Genomic DNA, 20,296 nt, shown 5'->3' on the forward strand with positions numbered 1-20,296 from the left:
ACTTTGAGCTTGGATACTGGTGGACCTCCCAGTATGGCAGCAGGCCACCTACTTCCCCCACTAGAGATCTCTGTCTGTTTAAATCACCCCAAAATGGCTGAGAACTACTGCCTTACCTTTGCTCTCATGTTAAAACTTTCAATTACAATGCTGATATTCTTTTTGGTTACTTCAAGGCACATGGTAATTTTAAATGATATTGGTTTTGAGTGACATGTATATGTCTGTCCTGGAGGCTCTCCTTCCATCTATGCAGAGGGGCAGGAACTTGTGGAGACACACAGCTGTACTCCAGGAAGTTTGCTTTCATGCCTGTGGGGGCCACTCGCTCAAACTCAGAACTGATCACAAAACTAAGTGTGCAGTAAGCTGGAGAGACGGCACAGTGACAAAGAATGCTTGTTGCTTTTGTAGAGGTTTCAGGTTCCAGTACTAGCACACACGTGATGGCTCATTTGCTGTCTGTAATCCCAGGTCCAGGAGATCCAAAGCTCTCTTCTGACCTCCACGGGCACCAGACTTGCACATGCATACAAACAGGCAAAACATACATACACATGAAATAAAATAAATGAAACTTTAAAAAATGTCTAGCAGTACATATTACTCTGTGTTGTCCTATTTGTCATATATAGTGTATGTCATATATACATATGACAAATATATATATGAAATGTGTGTATGAATGTAAAATTTATGGAATCCTATGACTACGTGATACTATATAAAATGATTACAAGGATGGTTTTATACTATAAAAACCTTGTTCCAAAAATCATATTCATGAGCACAGTTTGTTCAAAAGAATATGTTTATTTTCAAAGCAGAATTATTTTTATAAGTTTCCTCCTCTGTGACCTACATCTCTTCCAGTGCTCTGACCTACTATCATCTGTGCCCATGATTATTCTATTCCTTATGAAATATTAATTGGCTTTCTAAGCCATTTAATAACAAAGGCTTAAAACTTTGGAAAGGGCATTAACCTTAATGGGAATCTATAAACTCAGTCCTCGGTCATTTGCAGGGAAAGTCTTTGTATAGGTTCACAAAAACAGTTCTGCTTCCCTTTCAATTCTCTTGATGCTTGCTGAAGGGAAGTGAATATTTGATAAGCAATCAAAGAGAGAAGGCGAGTAAACACACTCTAGCTCCAAAAACCTCTACTTAAGTTTTTACGTGTCTTAAATCTTTATTCTTTACTTTTGTGCCATATTGACAAATCAGCTAAAAAGCTACTCAGGGCTGGGAGATAGCGAAATGTGTAGTGCATCCAAAATCCCAGCACTCCTACAGCTATATGGAGAGAGGGTAACCCCAAGATGTTGATGGGACAGCTACCCTGGGAGACAACATGAACAAGAGACCCTGTTTCAAACGAGATAGATGGCTGCGCCCACAGCCACTGTTGTCCTCTGACATCCACACAAGCCTCCAGCACAAACACACACACAATGAGAAGCCTCTTCAGCATAAAGCCCCTATTCTGCACGAGTCCCGCTTCTTTCACAGGTTTTGATAATTGTAGGCAGAACACGAATGTTCTCTCTGAGTGTGCAGGAAAGCAAGGCTTGCTGACCCTAGTTTCAGTTTGATGCCTCACCAAATGATAGTCTGTGCACTGGGTGCCTGAGATTTTCCCTTTCACAAAGTTCATGTCTGTTTTCTTCTTCTAATCTTGAAATCATTTGAATTTGAAAGCAATAACAAAAAATGTTCCAGAAGTAGTACCCTGTTTCAACTCCACTTCCAAGGCAACCAGAGTTACGGTGACCGTGGATACACATCCTACGCACCAGTTAAGCATCAGCTTAAAATATGATTTGCTAATACTTTCTAAGTCTTCCTTGGCAAAAGGTAAAATATAGACTGATTCATGAAGGTTGTAGAAATAGATGGGTCACACTGAAAAATTTCAGGTTACTTTGTCATATATATATATATATATATATATATATATATATATATACACACATGTATGTGTGTATGTATGTATATATGTATATATATACACACATACGTGTGTACGTATGTATGTATAATGAATATAAAACTTATGGAATCCTATGGATATGTTATACTATATAAAATGGCCTACAAAGCTGTCACCTCCTTATGGTACATTTTGACAATAATTTAAATCACTTGAATGAAAATGATGTGTCATATGATATGTAACTACACATTATTGATAGTGATGTGAATATTGGAAAAAATAATAAAAGAAAAAACTGCATGTAATTTTGTGCTTTATAACAGCCAATGAGGGATGGATGGATGTTTCATTCCCTAAGAGAGCATATTGTTCTCATAGAGGACTGCTACCCAGTTCTCTGTATCAACATCAGGGGGCTCACAATTATCTGTAACTCCAGTGGCAGAGAATCACACCTCTTCTGACCTCCACAAGAACCTGCTCTTATGTGGGCACACCCAAACACAGACACATGAATGTGTGAACAATTAAAAATTAAACAACAAAATCAGCCAGTGATTCAAATATAAAACTCTACCATATCTTGAGAAATTTTTACTAAAAATATTTTCCAGTATATTAATGACCAAACTATGTTGAATTTTAATATTACTCTAAAATTTTAATGTAATTATTATCAATTTGATTGTCAATTATTAATAATTTCAATTCTAAAGGAAGTATAACCTCCATAATTAGCAAGCTTTTTACCTCATTATTTTTCAGTGATTCTATGATGGTTTTAGTTTTCCTAAGTTTTTTAAGGTGCTGTAGAGTTATCAAGTCTAATCACTATGGGATAAATGTGTGTGTTTAGTATACAGAAACTTAGTTATTCATATTGCCAGTATGCATACAGAAAGATACTCCTTTCACATCTTATGTGTATAACACATTAGATAAGTATCTCAAAACTTTAATGGTAACTGTGATCACCAGCCCTTCAGAGGAGAACTCTTTAATAAACTTTTAAATTCAGTTGTTAATGTATTTTTTTCAACTTGAATTGGCCATAGGGTGTCCAGACATTTCACTGTTAATTAGGTGAGAATCTTTCAACCAGTTGAAGACGTCACTCAAAAAGAAGCAAATGGTTGGAAAGAGGGACTTTCTGCTGCCTGAGACTGACTGAACTACAGTGCAGGAGTTTTCTCAGACTGAATGATGCCTTAGCTCTCACGGGGCCTGCACCTGCATGTCTGTAGCTAGAATACATCACCAACTCTGCTTCGTACTGGCTTTGCTGAGGATGCAGACTGCTGGCTGCAGATCTTGAGATTTCTGAGTCTCCAAACTGCATGTCGCAATCAATGCTTTATTCTCTATAAACGCACACATAGAAGCACACCAGCAGGCATGTGCACATACGCAGATGTATGTTTATAACTAGTATGTATTAATAGAAATAACACACAGAGTCATGCCAACTTAAATAAATCCTTAAACTTTAATAATGTTAATATAGCTTGGAAAGGGCTAAGTTGGTAATGTGTTTGCGATGCAAGAATGTGAATCTGAATCCAATTCTCAGAACACACATTTAACATAATGTAGATGTAGTGGCACACAATTTTAATCTAAGAATTGGGGTGGTGGAAGAAGAGGATACCAGGGGCTTAAAGGCCAACCAGTCTTGTCTAAACAAGTCCAAGGCCGGCAAGAGACTCTGTCTCAAACAACAGGATGGACAGCTTATGAGGAATAGCATGCAAGGTTGTTGCCTGTCTGAGACGCACACACACACACAAATATAACTTTACTTATTAGGTCATTTAATACAAATAATTTAATTCTATTTTCCTGCTTTATTAGTCTAGCAAACAAAGGAAACAGTATTTGTTAATAATTTACTGGTGAATCTCAGAGAATGTGAATAATTTGATCAACCTCACACAGCAGAGAAAGTTATATAGAAGAACTCAAACCTATGTCTACATTTGCTGACTTTAATGCTGTCTGTTCATCTTTGTATGCATATTAAATAGTATTCTGTGTTTTGAGTTTAATTACATTCTGGGTCCAAATTCATCAGTTGGATCTTGTTACTTAGTTTGTCAGTGCTATAACACAGGTAGAACTTTTATTAACATACTTAATTCCTCATTTTATGAAGATTTTGGTAATTTTATAAAATGTGTTTTCATCTTATTGAACCCATCCCTCCCCCAATCTCTCCTAGATCTACCCCCTACATCCTCACCCCTCCCAACTTCCTCTCCTCTCTTTTTTTCTAAACCACACCAGTCCAGTTTGGCTTCCCATATACTCATGCACAGAAGTCTTATTTATATTTTAACTGAATTTTTATTTAAATTTAAATTTTTAACTTGAAGATTTTGAGAATATTAAGTGAGTACTATATTGTTCCCACCTCTCCTGCTCCCCTACTTAGCTCATGTGTCCCTTCCACTCACTCTCAAATCCATGAGCTCTTCTTTAATATTACTGTAATGTGCTGACATGCACCAACACACATGTACATACAACCTACTAAGGCCATTTAGCATTGCTCATATGCACATCTCTTTTCAAGGCTGATTGTTTAAAATAGGGCAACCTATCAGGCAAGGGTCTTGTCCTTGGGGAAATTCAAATCTACCTCTCTCCAAATCACTAGTCATGGGACCTCGTGAAACTGTCCCCATCTATACGGGTGCATCAGCTAGTATTGACACTCGATCTTGTGTAGGTGACCATATTGTGGAGAGTTTGCGGCTTCAAGTTCCCTGTCATTTCTAGAAACACAATCTAGCAAACAGCATCCTGGTGCTACAGTTTTTATAAAGTCTCTGCCACTCTTCCACAATGTTATCTGAACCTTAGATTGCATTGTAGATTTAGTAGATTTATTAATTGTGATTCGGTCTATAGGTAAATGTCTTAAACTGAGTTTAGATACAAACTAAAATGAAGTACAAATGGACTAAGACAATGGAGGAAAATATTGACATGTCAGTTAAGATACTTACTACTTTTTCAGAAGACCCGGGTTTCATTCTCATTTATTCTTAAAACCAGTAAATATAGTAAATACCAAATATATTAAATATATAATTTAATATATAGTATAACATAAGAACACATAGTAACAAGGTCTCACTATGTAGCTAAAATTGGCCTTTCATTTTGTAACCCTCCTACCTCAATCTCCAGATTGCCCAGATTACAGGTTTGTGTCAACACCTCTAGTTCAAAAGCATAGAATCTTTGTCAAGGCAGGTTCAGGAGATTTACATTATAAAATAGTTACGTTTATTTTAAGATAATCATCAACAGTTTTTAGCATGTTGAGATACGTATTTACAGTTTCCATTAACATTAAATATACAAAATTCAAAATATTCTCTACTATAGAGGAGATCTACGATCATAGTATGTAGAAGACCTAGATCTATCAAAAACACTCTCTAAATTTGATGTTTGGTAGGAAAGTGATTAGTTGGTTGATGACAAAGTACCGAGGCTATACTTCACATTTCTTGTCAGTAATGTTGTAAACTTCTCATGACTGTGGTGTGTGTTTTGCCTACTGTATCTTCTTAAGAAGCCAATCAAAAACTTGCTTCATAATTGGTGGTATAAAAGCCTATACTTTGATAACCTGGTGGTGATTACCCCATAGTTAATAAGTAGAAAAGGGAAATCTGATAACATAAGGAACGTAAGTGATGGAAACTCAGTCAGAAGGGTCTTTGACTACAATTAACTGGATTGACAGATACTACTTGTAATAAGTCTTAGACTGCAGAAGAAGCACAAGTCCCACTGAGGTATACTCTCTGATAATTTCCTAATCAAATCTTGCTCACTGAGTGTGGAAAAACATCAAGTCTTACTGAGAACTATAAATATCATTGTCTTGGGGATGGAGAGATGTCTCAGGGGTGGAGAGAGCTTACCATTCTTGCAGTGGACCTAGGTTTCATTCCCAGCACCCAGATCAGGTGACTCACGACCGCCTGCAACTCCAGTTCCAGAGGATCCTATATGCTTTGATCACCCCAGAATTCTGCACATATGTGATGCATGTAATTGCATATAGGCACACACATATACATGCATAAAATAAATATTTTAAAAATCATAGTCATACAAATAATGGAAAGAAAAGTTGTATCTATATGTATATACTGAAAGTAAGTAAAGGCTTACTAAAAATAGTCTCTGTCAATCCAATTAAGTGTAATCAACACCTCTTCTGAGTTTCTACAATTTAAATCTTCCTTACATTATCATGTTTCCCTTCTTTATTTATTAAATATGGGTTACCAGGTTACCAAAGAATAGGCTTTTGACACTACAAATTATGAAGCAACTTTGCAATAGCAATAAAACAACATAAGGGGATCAAGGGATTCGTATTGAAAAGGAAGAAGTTAAGCTTTTGTTATTTGCAGATGATATGATAGTATACATAAACAACCCCAAAAACTCTACCAAAGAACTCCTACAGCTGATAAACACCTTTGGTAATGTGGCAGGATACAAGATCAACTCCAAAAAATCAGTTGCCTTCCTATACACTAAGGATAAGGAAGCAGAGAGGGAAATCAGAGAAGCATCACCTTTCACGATAGCCACAAATAGCATAAAATATCTTGGGGTAACTCTGACCGAGGAAGTGAAAGTTCTATTTGACAAGAACTTTAAGTTTTGAAGAAAGAATTTGAAGAGGACACCAGAAAATGGAAGGATCTCCCTTGCTCTTGGATTGGGAGGATCATCATAGTAAAAATGGCAATTCTACCAATAGCAATCTATAGATTCAATGCAATCCCCATCAAAAACCCCTGAAAATTCTTCACAGATCTGGAGAAGACAATAATCAACTTTATATGGAAAAACAAAAAACCAGATTAGCCAAAACAATATTATACAATAAAGGATCGCCTGGAGGCATTACCATCTCTGACTTCAAACTCTATCACAGAGCTACAGTATTGAAAACAATTTGGTATTGGCATAAAAACAGAGAAGTCGACCAATGGAATCAAATAGAAGACCCTGACTTTAACACACAAACCTATGAACACCTGATTTTTGATAAAGGAGCTAAAAGTATACAATGGAAAAAAGAGAGCATCTTCAACAAATTGTGCTAGCAAAACTGGATGTCAATCTGTAGAAGAATGAAAATAGATCCATATCTATCACCATGCACAAAACTCAAGTCCAAATGGATTAAAGACCTCAATATCAGTCCGAACACACTGAACCTGATAGAAGAGAAAGTGGGAAGTACTCTACAACACATGGGCACAGGAGGCCACTTCCTACGTATAACCCCAGCAGCACAGACACTAAGGGCATCATTGAATAAATGGGACCTCCTGAGACTGAGAAGCTTCTGTAAAGCAAAGGACACTGTGATTGGCTTCTTAAGAAGATACAGTAGACAAGACACACACAACAGTCATGAGATGTTTAAGACATTAATGAAAAGAAAGGTGAAGTATAGCCACGGCACTTTCTCATCAACCTGCTAATCGCTTTCCTACCAAGCCTGAAGACCAAATTCAGGCAGTGTTTATTGGTAAATCCAGGTCTCCTATATACTTTGATCGCAGATCTCTTCTATAGTAGCGGATATTTTGAATCCTATATTGAAATTTATTGAAAACTATAAATGTTGATCTCTCATATTAGATTAGGCAACACATTGGGGCATTAATGACTCAGTTTGTAATACTGAAGAGAAATAGTTAATCATAAAGTAATAATTCTTTTATTCCATGTGTCTCAGGAATATACCTATAAATTATTAGATGAAAACTTAACAAAATAGCAAAGAAGAAATCATACCCAAGATCATGACCAAAAAGTATAAAATACAAAACAATAGATAGAAAGGAAAAACAAGTTAAAAATAAATTAAAATTTAATGGTTACATGAAGAAACGTACCTCTAACTTTCTAATAATGCATAGTCATTCAAATATTGGCAACTTAAGTAAACAATAACCACTATGGAATATTTAGTATGCTGGTAGCCATTGCATTCAGAAGTATTGATAATTAGTAGATAAAAACTTGATCAGTGGACCTGGGCTAGTATTTTACCCCCACTTTAAATAATAAAATATTGATTAATTATTTTAGAGTTGGTTTCTTTGCTTTCTTAAGTTTGTTACATTGTGTGTGTGTGCATGTGTGTGTTTTGTGTGTATGTGTGTGTGTAGGTCAGAGAACAACTTGTTGGACTTGATTCTCTTCTACCTTGTAGGTCTTAGGACTTAAACTCAAGTTTAAGTTTTGTAACAAGCATCTTCACACACTGTTTCATATTGTAATTTCAATAGTAATGTATAATGATGGATATTACAAAATTTGTAATTTAACAGTGATATGCTTGTGTATGTCAAGTAGACAAGGGATCAATTAGACCAGCTAGTTTTACATCAACTTGACCCAAGCTAGAGTCATCAGTAGGAGGCAACCTCAATTGAGAAAATGCTTCCATAAAATCAAGATGCAGATAAGCCTGCAGGATATTTTCATCAATAGTGACTAATGGGGGAGGTATCAGCCCATTGTATGTTGGGTCATCCCTTAAATGAGCCATGGGGAGTAAGCTAGCAAGAAGCCCTCCTTGGTTCCTGCTTCCAGGTTCCATCGTCAGATTCAGGCCCTGTTGGATTTCCTGTCCTGACTTCCTTTAATGATGATTGTGATGCAGAAGCCTAAACCAAAGAACCCACCTCCCCAAGTTGCTTTGGTCATAGTGTTTCTTCACAGCGATAGTAATTTTAACTAAATCACTAAACTGAGCCATCTTGCTGGCCAGTTTTTTTAATTAACATAGTGTAATTGTACATATTTGTAAAACACAGAGCATGCTGTATATAATATTCAGGTCAAGGTAACCAGCATTCTCATCTCTTTATCATTTATTTGTATAATCATTTGGCCCAAGTTAGAAACAAAGAAAATGCTGAAAAAAAGAAAAGTAGTCTGAATATTACTTTAAATAAGAAACAAGGAATAAAAAGACCAACAATCCCAAAAGCTGAACATTTGAAAGGCTTTGAAGTTACCTGTGAAGACAAACCAAGAAAGAAGAAGAGCATAGAGAAATAATAAAAGAGCAATGAAAGGCTACAAGAGTGTTTCTCTGCCATTCAGTGAAAGAGCCTCTCTTGCAAAGACTAACTTTAAGAGAAATAGGACTCCAAGATGAATCTGAATATACCAAGTATAATTGGTATTTCAAATGCAAAATTTCCTACTCAAGGGATCAGACCCCAGTGGTTTTACAAATAATTTTATCAAAAACAATAGGACTGGATAAACTACGTTTTAAGTGAGCAAATACAACATGGGGGATGGGGGAATGGAAAGTATCAAGATTTTTATGATGTCAAAGTGATCTCATCAGGAAGGATACCCCCAACAGGCAAATTCTGGTGCTCCTAGACTTGTGAATATAGATGAAACTTATTGGCTGTTGAATTTGGTTTAGTTTATTTAGTTTGGTAGTTCAGATACTGTTTACAATTGATAAATATTCAGTTATTGGGTGAAGGAAGGGTCATTTATGAGGTGTCTGAGTTAAGCCAACATCACAGCAGATGCTTTATATGTTACTCAATGTGGCTAGAATATTGTTTTTTGGTTAATTTATTATACCTTTTGACAGAAAGGTACTAAATTATCATCAGTGAATACTTCTATTGAACATCTGTTACACTCAAAAGAGAAATGAAACTTAGTTTGAAGACAAAGTTAGCATCCAAACAGCTTGCTAGCCAACAAAGCCCCTTCACTTCCCCTGGATGGTTGTGTTTGACTGCAATAGTGAATGTCCAGAACAAAGAAACCTTGGAAAGTCCTGAGATATGGAATGAATTACTCTGATGGGATGTGGAACATGTGATCCTGACAATTGCAGTGGTCGCTTAAAACTCCCTAGTCACTGGCTGAAAATAGCTTCCCTTGCCTTTTGAGGCCTTAGGATGTTTCCGCTATGTCACTGTTGTTTATCCCATGTGTATTCAGGGAAATGAGGAACTAAAGAACTGGTGTCCATAACGCATGGATTAGCTATTGCCAAGATCAATTTCAAAGCTGAGAAAGAATTAACTCAGTACAGTCTGAAGTTGGACCAGTTAAATAAGATACGAGAGGCACAGGGGGCTATTTGGACAGACTTTTAACGTGTATTGCAACAGATAACATACACCTATTTATTATGATAATAGTAAGAGCATGCTGGGAAACATCCTGCTCTTCCAATTATCACTGAAACTCTGCCATCCTTAAACTTAATTCTCGCCGATTAAACCATCTTTATTCTGTGAAATTATATCAGAAATAGAATCTGTGTAGTGTTATGGAGGTATGTTTGTATGGAATGTGTGAGAATGGTATGTGTGTGTGTGTGACAGAAGACCAGCTCTGGTGTTGCCTTAGTGAGGGTTCCTATTGCTGGGATGAAACACTATGACCAAAGCAGTTCAGCTTATGCTTCCATATCACACATCATCAAAGCAAGTCAGGACAGGAACTCAAGCAGGACAAGAGCCTGGAGCCAAGAACTAATACAGAAGCCATGGAGGGGTGCTGCTTACTGGTTTGCTCATCATGGCTTGCTCAGCCTGCTTTGTTACCAAGCCAGGACCACCAGCCCAGGGGTGGCAGCACCCACAATGGGCTGGGTCTTCTCCCACTGATCACCAATCAAGAAAATGCTTTACAACTGGATCTTATGGAGGTATTTTCTCAATTGAGATCACCTCCTCTCTGATGATTCTAGCTTGTGTCAAGCTGACATAAAACCAGCCAGTACAAGTGCTGTTCCTCAAATGCATCCACCTTTCCATTGGGACAGCATCTCACTGGCTTGGACCTCACTAAGTAGGTGAAGCTGGATGACCAGTAAGCCCGTGTTTATATCTCCTTAGCATTGGGATTTCAGGTGTCCACTCTCTCAGCTTTTTGTGGTGTGTGTTAAGAATCTGAAGTCAAGTCCTAATGCTCATATGGAAAACATTTTACTGACCAAGTCATATCCCAGCCATGCATATATGAATATATATTAGATTAACTTTATTTATGTATGGGTGTTTAGCCTACAGGCATGATGCACCACATGCAGGCCTGCCTGATATCTCTGAGCCAGAAGAAGGCATTGGATCATCTGTAACTGGAGTTACAAAAGGTCGGAGATACTATATGGGTGCTGGGAATTGAATCTAGGTCCTCTGCAAGAACAATCTCTCCAACCATCTCACTATAATTTTTAATAATTTAAAAGAGTTACCGCAGTCTTCAAAAATGTAGTTCTCATTGTTAAAAGACATTTTTAAAAAGTGTCCTTGAAAGCAACATTATCTGAGTTAAAAAGAAACTAAAACACTATAACAAAATGAAGCATCTTAAAACAAGAAACAAAAATGTACCATAAACAGTCAACTGATAGATTAATTTTAGAAATAAAAATGAATAATTATGATTGTATACTTTCATTCAAACTTTAAAAATAATAAATGGTCATTTATTTATAACTTAAATATACCTCATGCCTTAAAAATGAATCATGGCTCTAATTTTGGTCTAGGTTAACATGACATATCTTTAACTTTTGATTCAATGTTTCAGAATTATCATAAAAAAACCAAGTCCACATCATTTTGATCAACACAGGATACTTATATAAACATGGCCTTTTGGAGTTTTGTATTTGCCTTAGCTGTGTTACTGAGACCATTTTCTGTTTAAGTGTCTTCTTGCTCATTGCCTTTCCTTTTCGCTGGCATGCCTTATCTGATAATTATGTTCTCAGTGATTTTGTCTTCAAATGTAACTTCCTAGACTTCATTAATTTCTACATCTTCATATTTCAACTATTATTTATAGTGGACTTACATTTTAATTATGCAATAGTTGCGTTTTGAGTTAAGGTGAATCAGTTCAATATAGCTTTGAATCTTTGAGACAAAATCAAAGATTGATAGCGACATTGGATGAGGGCTGTGTGAGTGGTCACTAAATAAATATCTATTACATGTATTTTTTTCTTTTTATCCCTATGAAATTAAAAATTTGAATAACAAACACTTAGCAGAAAGGTTTCTTATAGTTTGGAGAGGGGTTGCTGATGAGCTTGCAAAGACTACAAAGTTATCTCAATTGTGTGTGTTAATAAATATGGAAGAAATCAAGTCTTCACTAAGTTAAGATGTTTAGAATTTTAAGGCAAATGGGACCTTGTGGTTCATTCTTGTAATCCCAGCACTTGGGAAGTGGAGGCAGGAGGATCAGAAGTTAATGGTCATTCAGACCACAGTCCACAGCTCCAGAAGAGCTAGGTAACAAAGAGGACCCTATGAGGGATACATGGGTAGGCCCATATTTCTATATGGTATGGCAGCCAGGCTCTCAAGCCATATTTTGTATGGGAAGTAGTCACATAGTTTTCCAGACAGCAGCCCCCAACACACATGGATCAACCTGGGAAGGGGAAATAGATGAGATCTTCTGGGCAAATTGGGGGCCAGGTGGGTTGGGAAGTGGTAAAGGGGAAGGGGTGAGGGATGAGAACATGAGGGAATGGGATGGTAAAGTTGTAGGAGGAATGGGATGGGAGAGATATGAACAATATATCTTGATAGAGGGAGTCATTACAGAGCTATGGAGAAGCATGATGCTGGGAAATTCTCAGGAATCCACAAGGATGACCCCAGCTAAGACCCCTAGCAATAGTGGAGAGGGGGCCTGAACTGACTGACCTTCCCCTGTAATCAGATTGGTGACTACCCTACCTGTCATCATAGAACTTTTATCCAGTAACTGATGGAAGCAGATACAGAGAACCTCATCCAAGCACCAGGCCAAGCTACGGGAGTTCAGTCAAAGAGATGGAGGAGGGATTGTATGAGCCAATATCATGTGACAGGGAAATCCACAGAGACAGTTGACTCCAACTTGTGGGAGATCATGGACTCTCAACAGGGGATACTACATGGGACTGAACGAGCTTGTGAGAGACAGTATTGTAGCCTGGTCTGTTTGTGGGGTCCCTGACAGGGGGACCAGGATCTGTACCTAGCACATGAGCTGGCTTTTTAAAACCAATTCCATATGATGGGACACCTTGCTCAGCCTTGATGGGGGAGGGAGCAGGGGGGAGCTTGGTTCCCTCAACTTGATGTGCCAGACTTTGTTGACTCCCCATAGGAGGCCTTACCCTTTCTGAAGAGTAGACAAGCCTGGGATGGGACGAGGTGTGAGGAGGAGGGGAGGGAGGAGGAACTATGGTTCATATATAAAATGAGTAAAAAAAATAAATATAAAAAGAAAAAGAAGCCTATCAATAAAAGGGAATGCACAGAGAACTTTGCAGAGATACTGTCAACTGTTTGTTTGAGCACAGGTTCAGCAACTCCTTTCCACAAATGTGACAAGCCACACTCTCTCCGTTTGTCATGTCGATAACATGATTTTGTAAATAGCAGACCAAATGGAAGATAAATCCTTCCTGAAAAATCAAAGCTTGGAAAGGCCATGACCGAAGTAGAAGTGTATTTCTCGTGGATGTCAAGAGTTCTTTGGAAAGATCTTACTGTCTTCTCTAATTAAATTTCAAGGGAAGCTGTTTCCCTCTCAGGAGACCTCTACGTCCTTCGAGGATCCATGGAAGAGAGACTGGGTCTTGACCTGTCTCCCTCATGCCTCAAGAAGCACTTGCAAGAAAATTGTAATACTTGTCTTAAATCACAAAAGAAATGCCCACCTTTTTAAACACTTCTGCATATTTAGGGTCTGTTAAAATACTTTCATGTTGCAGAGTCATGTTGTGATACGCTTAGCAATACTTTATTCAATTACTACTAAATTTAGACATTCTCTTCAAACTTTATGAATTTTAATAAATACTTGCTGAATTATAAAGGCAGACATGAAATTTTCATATGAAGTGTCTTCATAATGCTAATTTCTGAACTCAAGATTTTAAATAACTTTGTATTCAATTTTAGAATAAGTTACTAAATTTTGCACAAAACCAGAACTGCCAGACTTGGTTTAAAGGTATAAAGGAATACTAGAAACATCTGACTGCATTTTGTGAAAATAGAGACGCAGTTTAATAACATAAAACATCTAGTTCCTCTGCAGGTTGTTGTAAGAACTACTTTCTCGCTCCATTTCAAGGAAAAGTTTATTCTAACTTATTATAAAATTAATCCACCTAGTAGATAACATTACCTTGATGTGAGAAAGAAACATCTAGACCAACTCCTTTAAAAAGAAAGAAAAGGTTAAACCAAGTCCTTAATATGCAGCTTGAGCTTGTCCACTCTACACACTGAACTGAAGTCCCTCGGCCCTCAGTGACTACATTTCTTAAGAGGTTGTACAGTTTTTTAGCAAGCTGCTGAGGTAAAATGCCGTCAGGGTCCCTTAAAGGAGAAGGGGTTTACATGGAATCACAGTTTCTAATTACTGTTCATCATGGCTGGAATCTCAAGGCAGTAGGGATTTGAAGCATACAGTCATGTCCACAGTCAAGGAGCCGGGCTGGGTGAAGGAGTCAACCACATGTGTGCCTACACTCCTCTCTCTTTTTCCATTCTTACACAGTCCAGGGCTCGTTCCACTAAGTGCTGACACCCACTTTGGATAGGTCCAAATTAAATTGATTGAAAATGCAATTAAAGCAATCAAACTCCACATATATACCCACCCACAGGCCATCCTAACCTAGGCAATCCCTCACTGAGACCCTCTTCACAGATCATTCTTGATTGTGCCAAGTGGAAAATCATTTAAACAAGACCTGCCAATAGCAAGTTAGTCAAAACATCAGCATCAATAAGGAAAGGACTCATATAGCCTTGCCGGTTACTGAGACGCTCCTGGTAACTTGGGGTACAGGGACTGCGTGGATGGTCCATGCTTCAGGGGATGGTCTAACACCCAAGCTCCTCCTGGCAGGCAGCACTAATTAGACTAGGAGGACTTTCTAAAAAGAGGAAATAAGGTTGGGAAGAAGTCTTTGAAGGAGATGTGGATGGAGTTGAACGGGCAGAAGTGGTAACTGGACAAGATGAAAATATATCTTATAAACGTGTGAGATTCTCAAAGAATGAATTCTAATGTATAAAAAAATAAGTTTAAAAATTATCCTGGAAGTCACTAAAAATATGAACTGATGAAAGTTATCATTGTTAATAAATGCAGCAAATAAAAATATTTGCAATTCATCATTGCAGTGCTGGTACACTGAAGCGCCTGCAACATGCGGGAGACAGACTGAAAATTGAATCCTGCCAAGAACTTGTGTTCAAAGGGCTGGAGTCTCAGCTATAACAAGAAGTGATAGCTGGATGCTGCCCAAGATACCTGAAAAAAAAAATCCTCAGACACCCACATCGCATCATACTACTCTTTAGTCTTGCAGGGAGCAGATGCATTTGATTATAGAGACCGAGTTTCTCATGACAGCATTCATGAATAAATTCAATCGTAATTTGATGGGTGCTCATATGTGAGATGTTGGAATAAACACGATTCCTGTCTTACTTTGTGATTCTTTTTGTCTAGGACCCACGGATCTCAGCATGAAGCGGCAGCTGGCGGCTGGCTCAGGATCCTCCAGCAGTTCAAACTCCAGACCTCAGCTGAGTCCAACAGAAATCAACGCTGTGAGACAGCTTGTCGCAGGGTACCGAGAATCGGCTGCATTTTTATTGCGCTCTGCGGATGAACTGGAAAATCTCATTTTACAACAGAACTGAAGCAAACGAGGTCCATACCCACCGAGTTCTAAGTTTGCAGTTCCCACTAATGACACTTGATTTCCCAGCAGAGATGCTCCTGGTCTTGCAGCACAATCTCTGAAGAGAAACACTTCCATCCTGCCTCGTAGTCCTTGGCCCGTACACTGGTGTGTTAAGAAGCTTCAGAGGAACTTGGACCTCGAAGTACTCGAGATGCTTAAATGTGCCCAGCCACTTGCTTTCTGTTTTAGTGTGTCAACATAAATATCATAAGCAATTTTTTTAAAAAGGCTGCATATTCTTAATTCAAGGATAAAAACGAAGAAGCTTGTGGTATATATATTAAAAAAAAATAGTTCAAGATCCAGCTGAGATATTAGTGGAGTTTTCTACTGACTTATTGGACCGGAAGCTGAAGTATCTGGGGAAAAAAAAGCCAAATTTCTTGTTGCTACAGGATATGACAGCAATGAAAAGGATCTTGTATTTTAAAAGAAAAATGTAATTTTTATAAAAAGAATACTTGTTTTTCATTCAAAAATGGTCATTTTTACTTTGGTAACTTTTTCATAGGTCCTAAAAGAAAACTGTTTTTTGAGAAACTACTGTAAGTACCCTTCCCACATCCCTTTTGCCTTCTACTCTTTCCAAATTCTTTCTAGATATATATAAAAGAAAAACAACACTCAATGCTGGAAGAAAAAAAAAAAAAACCCTTTGCCTACGTTCTGTAAGCCGTCCCGTCAGGAACTACTTCCAAGAGATGCCTACATTCTGTACTTAACGCCAGTCTCCAAACACCCACGCGACATGGCAGCTTACCACGGCAGTTTTCATCCCAGAATTTTCTAAACGTTATAAAACAAAGCGAAAGCCGGCACATCGCGCTTTCCTTAGAGCTGCTCTCCCTTGGGGGCGCTGCTCGCCCTGGTAGCGCTGCTCTCGCAAGTCACCCTCCAGCGCAGCGACTGGATGAAGATGACTGAATGTTATGAGGTTGCAGGTGACAATCCTAAACTTTGCACTCTCGTGTTTACTTTTCATTTCTTTTGGAAATAGTTTCCAGAGAAGGCTGTTATATCTCCTGATACGATTTGTATAATTTAGGGTGTTTTTTTTTTTGTGCTAAAATTGAGAAGCCTCAGCAGACAGAGCTGTACCTTACAATGAACTGTCCCCAACCCCACTCCCTGGCCCCCCAAGCTCTGCCCTTTTTTCTCCGTTTCTAGTGTTAGACACACACTGAGTGGTGGTTTCTGTGCACTGAAGCGAGCCTATTTTTAAAATATTTCAGGAGAAGTACTTTCAGTTCATGCTTGTACTATTTTCCTTTCTGTTGTTTAGCTTTGGTTGAATTATGAATTCCTTGTGCATTCTTGAATTTGCCTTATTTTGTGTAAAATCTGTGTCCTTTGGTTTTTGACAATGGGTTGAAGGCATCAGTGGTGTTCCTTTCCTACTTGTTACATATAGTTTTCCAAGTACTGACTGTGATTGTGACCGGGTAATGTGCACTTTTTCTTGTAACTGTGGACATTGCTATGCTTTTTTCTTCTAGTGTTTCTAGAATTATTGTTCCTTACAGTTACGTAAACAAAACAAAAAAACAAAAAACAAAAAAAGAAATTTTGTGATACTGTTGGTGAATATAATGTGAAAATCTTATTGAAATATGAGTATTTTGGAAATACATAGATGCACAAACATCTTTTAAAGGTGTGAATTTAGAGTTTGCTTATTTAATGAAAATTTTAAAAAAAATGAGGGCTGGTATAATTTTCTCTGTTTTTGTTTGGTTTAATAAACAGAATTCTGTGTTAAAACAATGATTTTGAAATCTTGTAAACTCCATTTTATTTTTTGTGGTGCTAACGGTGAACCCCATAGCTCTGGGCGTGGAAGGTGAGTACTCTAACCCTGAGCTGTTCTGAGGTGCTAAGGGTGAACCCAAGGGCTCCGGACGTGACAGGCAGGTACTGGGCTGTTCTGGCTGCCTATAAATTTTAGTACTTCATTTTTGGCAATTTCTGTTTAAAATATGAAATGCAGTCTTGTGCCTACATTTGAAAAAGACAATATTCAAATGTTCTTTCCATGAATATCCCAAAGCTGGCACACTCAGACCACTAAAACCTTAATTTGGAGAAGTGAAGTGAACCAGCAGGGTGAGGCTACTACAAACGAGTCTTGAAATCTACTCGAAAGATGAATTTGTTCACATTAGTCTTTAGTTTTTCAAATATGATCTAACTCTTGTAAGCCTTCCTGATGGCTAAGTGCTCCAGGGATGAAGGGGTGGCTCCATGCATAATGGAAAATGTTCTAAAAGCATCAAGACGAGTTCACATCCCTCGCCCCCACATACAAAACCAGGTAGGGCAACAAGTGTTGGTAATCCTACTTCTGGGAACACCTGCCAGACAGTCTAGCCAATCAGTGATTTCCGGGTTTAGTGAGAGATTCTGCCTCAATAAAGTGGAGAGAAATGAGGAAGACATCCATTTTTGACCTGTGACATCAGTCAGAAACCGGTACTCAGGATAGAGTTTGGTATAAATTGAATTTGGAAAATACAATGCTGAGCTCCAGGCAGTCACACTTGTCTCTGTCTGACTTACCTGCCATTATTGTTTCCACGGCTGCTCAGAAAGAACTCAAACCCTTAGTGTCTTCTGCATGTGTCTGCACAAATAGGACACCATGATCCCCTCATTTCTTTAAGGGGGCGGAAATGAAATAACAGTCTCCTTTCTTTTTTGCCTTTGACTTACACCTGTGAGGCAGCCTGGCCTCTATTTGGGCAGGTGAAAAGATTTAACAGATAAGGGTACCTGCCGCCACACCTGAGGAACTGAGTTTGATCCCCAGAGCACATAGAGTGGAAGGAGAGAATTTATGGAGATCCTTTGACCTCCACATGTGCGTTGTGTACACACACACACACACACACACACACACACACACATACACACACACACTGTATTGCTTAAATACTCTTGATGAGAAAGCACATCTTGAAATAACTGCAGCAAGCATACAAACATGAACGTTCACTGAAACTTCTTGAATTATGTAGCTCATGCATCGACATGGATAGAGCAAGCATCAGACCGAGTGATGGCCAGCATGCACTGGGTTCCCACACAAAGAAAACCATCTCATTCCCTGTGCTTATTCCTCATTATTATAATTATTATCTCATTCCACAGTGACCTTGGGTGAAGCGTTAGTCTACTTATTACTTGTTGATAAAAATTCAGTCCTCTCCTACTTGCTCCATTCCTTCCTCCAAAGGGGCCAAGATTCCATCCCACCACCCCCACCCCTGCCTTAGTACTTCCTGTCCTATCTCGCCTCAGTCCTCCAAAACCACTGGGTTAATTTTGGTCGGCTAGTGATTAGCTCTGCCTTCTGAGTCCAAACAAGTCTTATTTGTCAGAACATGATCAAAACATCACACAACACTTGGAGATGTGCACAGTCCATCCCCATTTTATATAGTAGCCTAAAAATGGCACATCTTGCCAAGAGGGCAACGCTAGAACTGAAGCCAGCATTTGACCCGGTCACTTCTGAAGGTGACTCTCACTATAAGTGGCTGTGCTATTTCCCTGCTACTGCCAAGTACTAAATAATTCCATTTTGCACTGTGCCTTAGAACCAGGTGCCCATATTAAATATTAACAGCTTTATTCTTATAGACGAATTACAGTTACCTGTTAAACGATTTGATGGAACGCTTCTATGATTGTTGAATTTTCCTTAAGTGATAACCTCTAGAAACATAAAAAGCTGCAGCAAAGCCTACCACTGATAGAGGGAGAAATGACTCAAACATTAAGAACCCTAGTTTCTTGTTCTTCCAGATGACATGGGTTCTATTCCCAGCATTCACATTGCAGCTAATAACTATCTGTTTCTCCAGTTCAAGGGGATCTGGTGGCCACTTTTAACTTCTGTAGGCACCAAGCATGCACCTAATACCAGACATACAGTGACACAAAACACCTATGCACATAAAACTAAAAGCAAGCAAACAAACAAAAAACATTTAAAAGAAAAATTGACCACTGATGGCAATCAAATACATGTAACATGTCAGGGTGAAGTTCCAAAATAAGTAGTCTTTTTTTTTCATTTTTCTTTGTTTGTTTGTGTTTACAGCAGAATTTCACCTTCATCTAGGTATCTTCCTCCTGAGTGGTGAGAAGACAGATGTGTGCTACTACAATGGCCCTAATTTGAATGTTGAATCTTACAAAATAGGATTCAAAGGAACCATCTATATGAACCCACAAAAGGGAGCCTTGTTATGAATCCTGTTACCATAGATACAGATATCATCTAAAGATGAATATTTCTCAAAATATTTTCTAACTTTGTATGGCCAGTGTTTCAAGTTTAGTTTATATCAAGAACACCTGAATATAAAGCAGGTAGGCAGGGCAGGCAGTAACATATTGTCTATCTTTCAACATTTGTGGAAGGTCAAATTTGCTAGAAAGCACTGGCTAACCTATGGAATGTCACCATATTGACACCAGCTCTCCTTAAAATTTGGGTTTCTCCTCTCCAGAGAACATGAGAGACTCCACTTCCTTCC

The 20,296-nt window shown here is 38.2% G+C and overlaps 1 protein-coding gene across 7 annotated transcripts in view; it reads left to right on the forward strand.

Annotated features, from left to right (window-relative positions):
* The window catches only part of Nol4 (nucleolar protein 4), a 345,140-nt gene extending 327,621 nt beyond the window's left edge, over positions 1–17,519 (forward strand). For 6 of the 7 annotated variants that reach the window (XM_075969224.1, XM_075969225.1, XM_075969227.1 and 3 more), the window contains one exon: positions 15,518–17,519. In XM_075969224.1, coding sequence (XP_075825339.1) covers positions 15,518–15,711 — 194 coding nt within the window. In that variant the 3' untranslated portion in view covers positions 15,712–17,519. The remainder of the gene's footprint in view (positions 1–15,517) is intronic. The other variant, XM_075969230.1, reaches the window with a different exon arrangement.
* Positions 17,520–20,296: the final 2,777 nt, after the last annotated feature.

Source organism: Microtus pennsylvanicus, chromosome 4 (assembly GCF_037038515.1).
Source record: "Microtus pennsylvanicus isolate mMicPen1 chromosome 4, mMicPen1.hap1, whole genome shotgun sequence".
In the NCBI taxonomy this organism is placed as follows: domain Eukaryota; kingdom Metazoa; phylum Chordata; class Mammalia; order Rodentia; family Cricetidae; genus Microtus; species Microtus pennsylvanicus.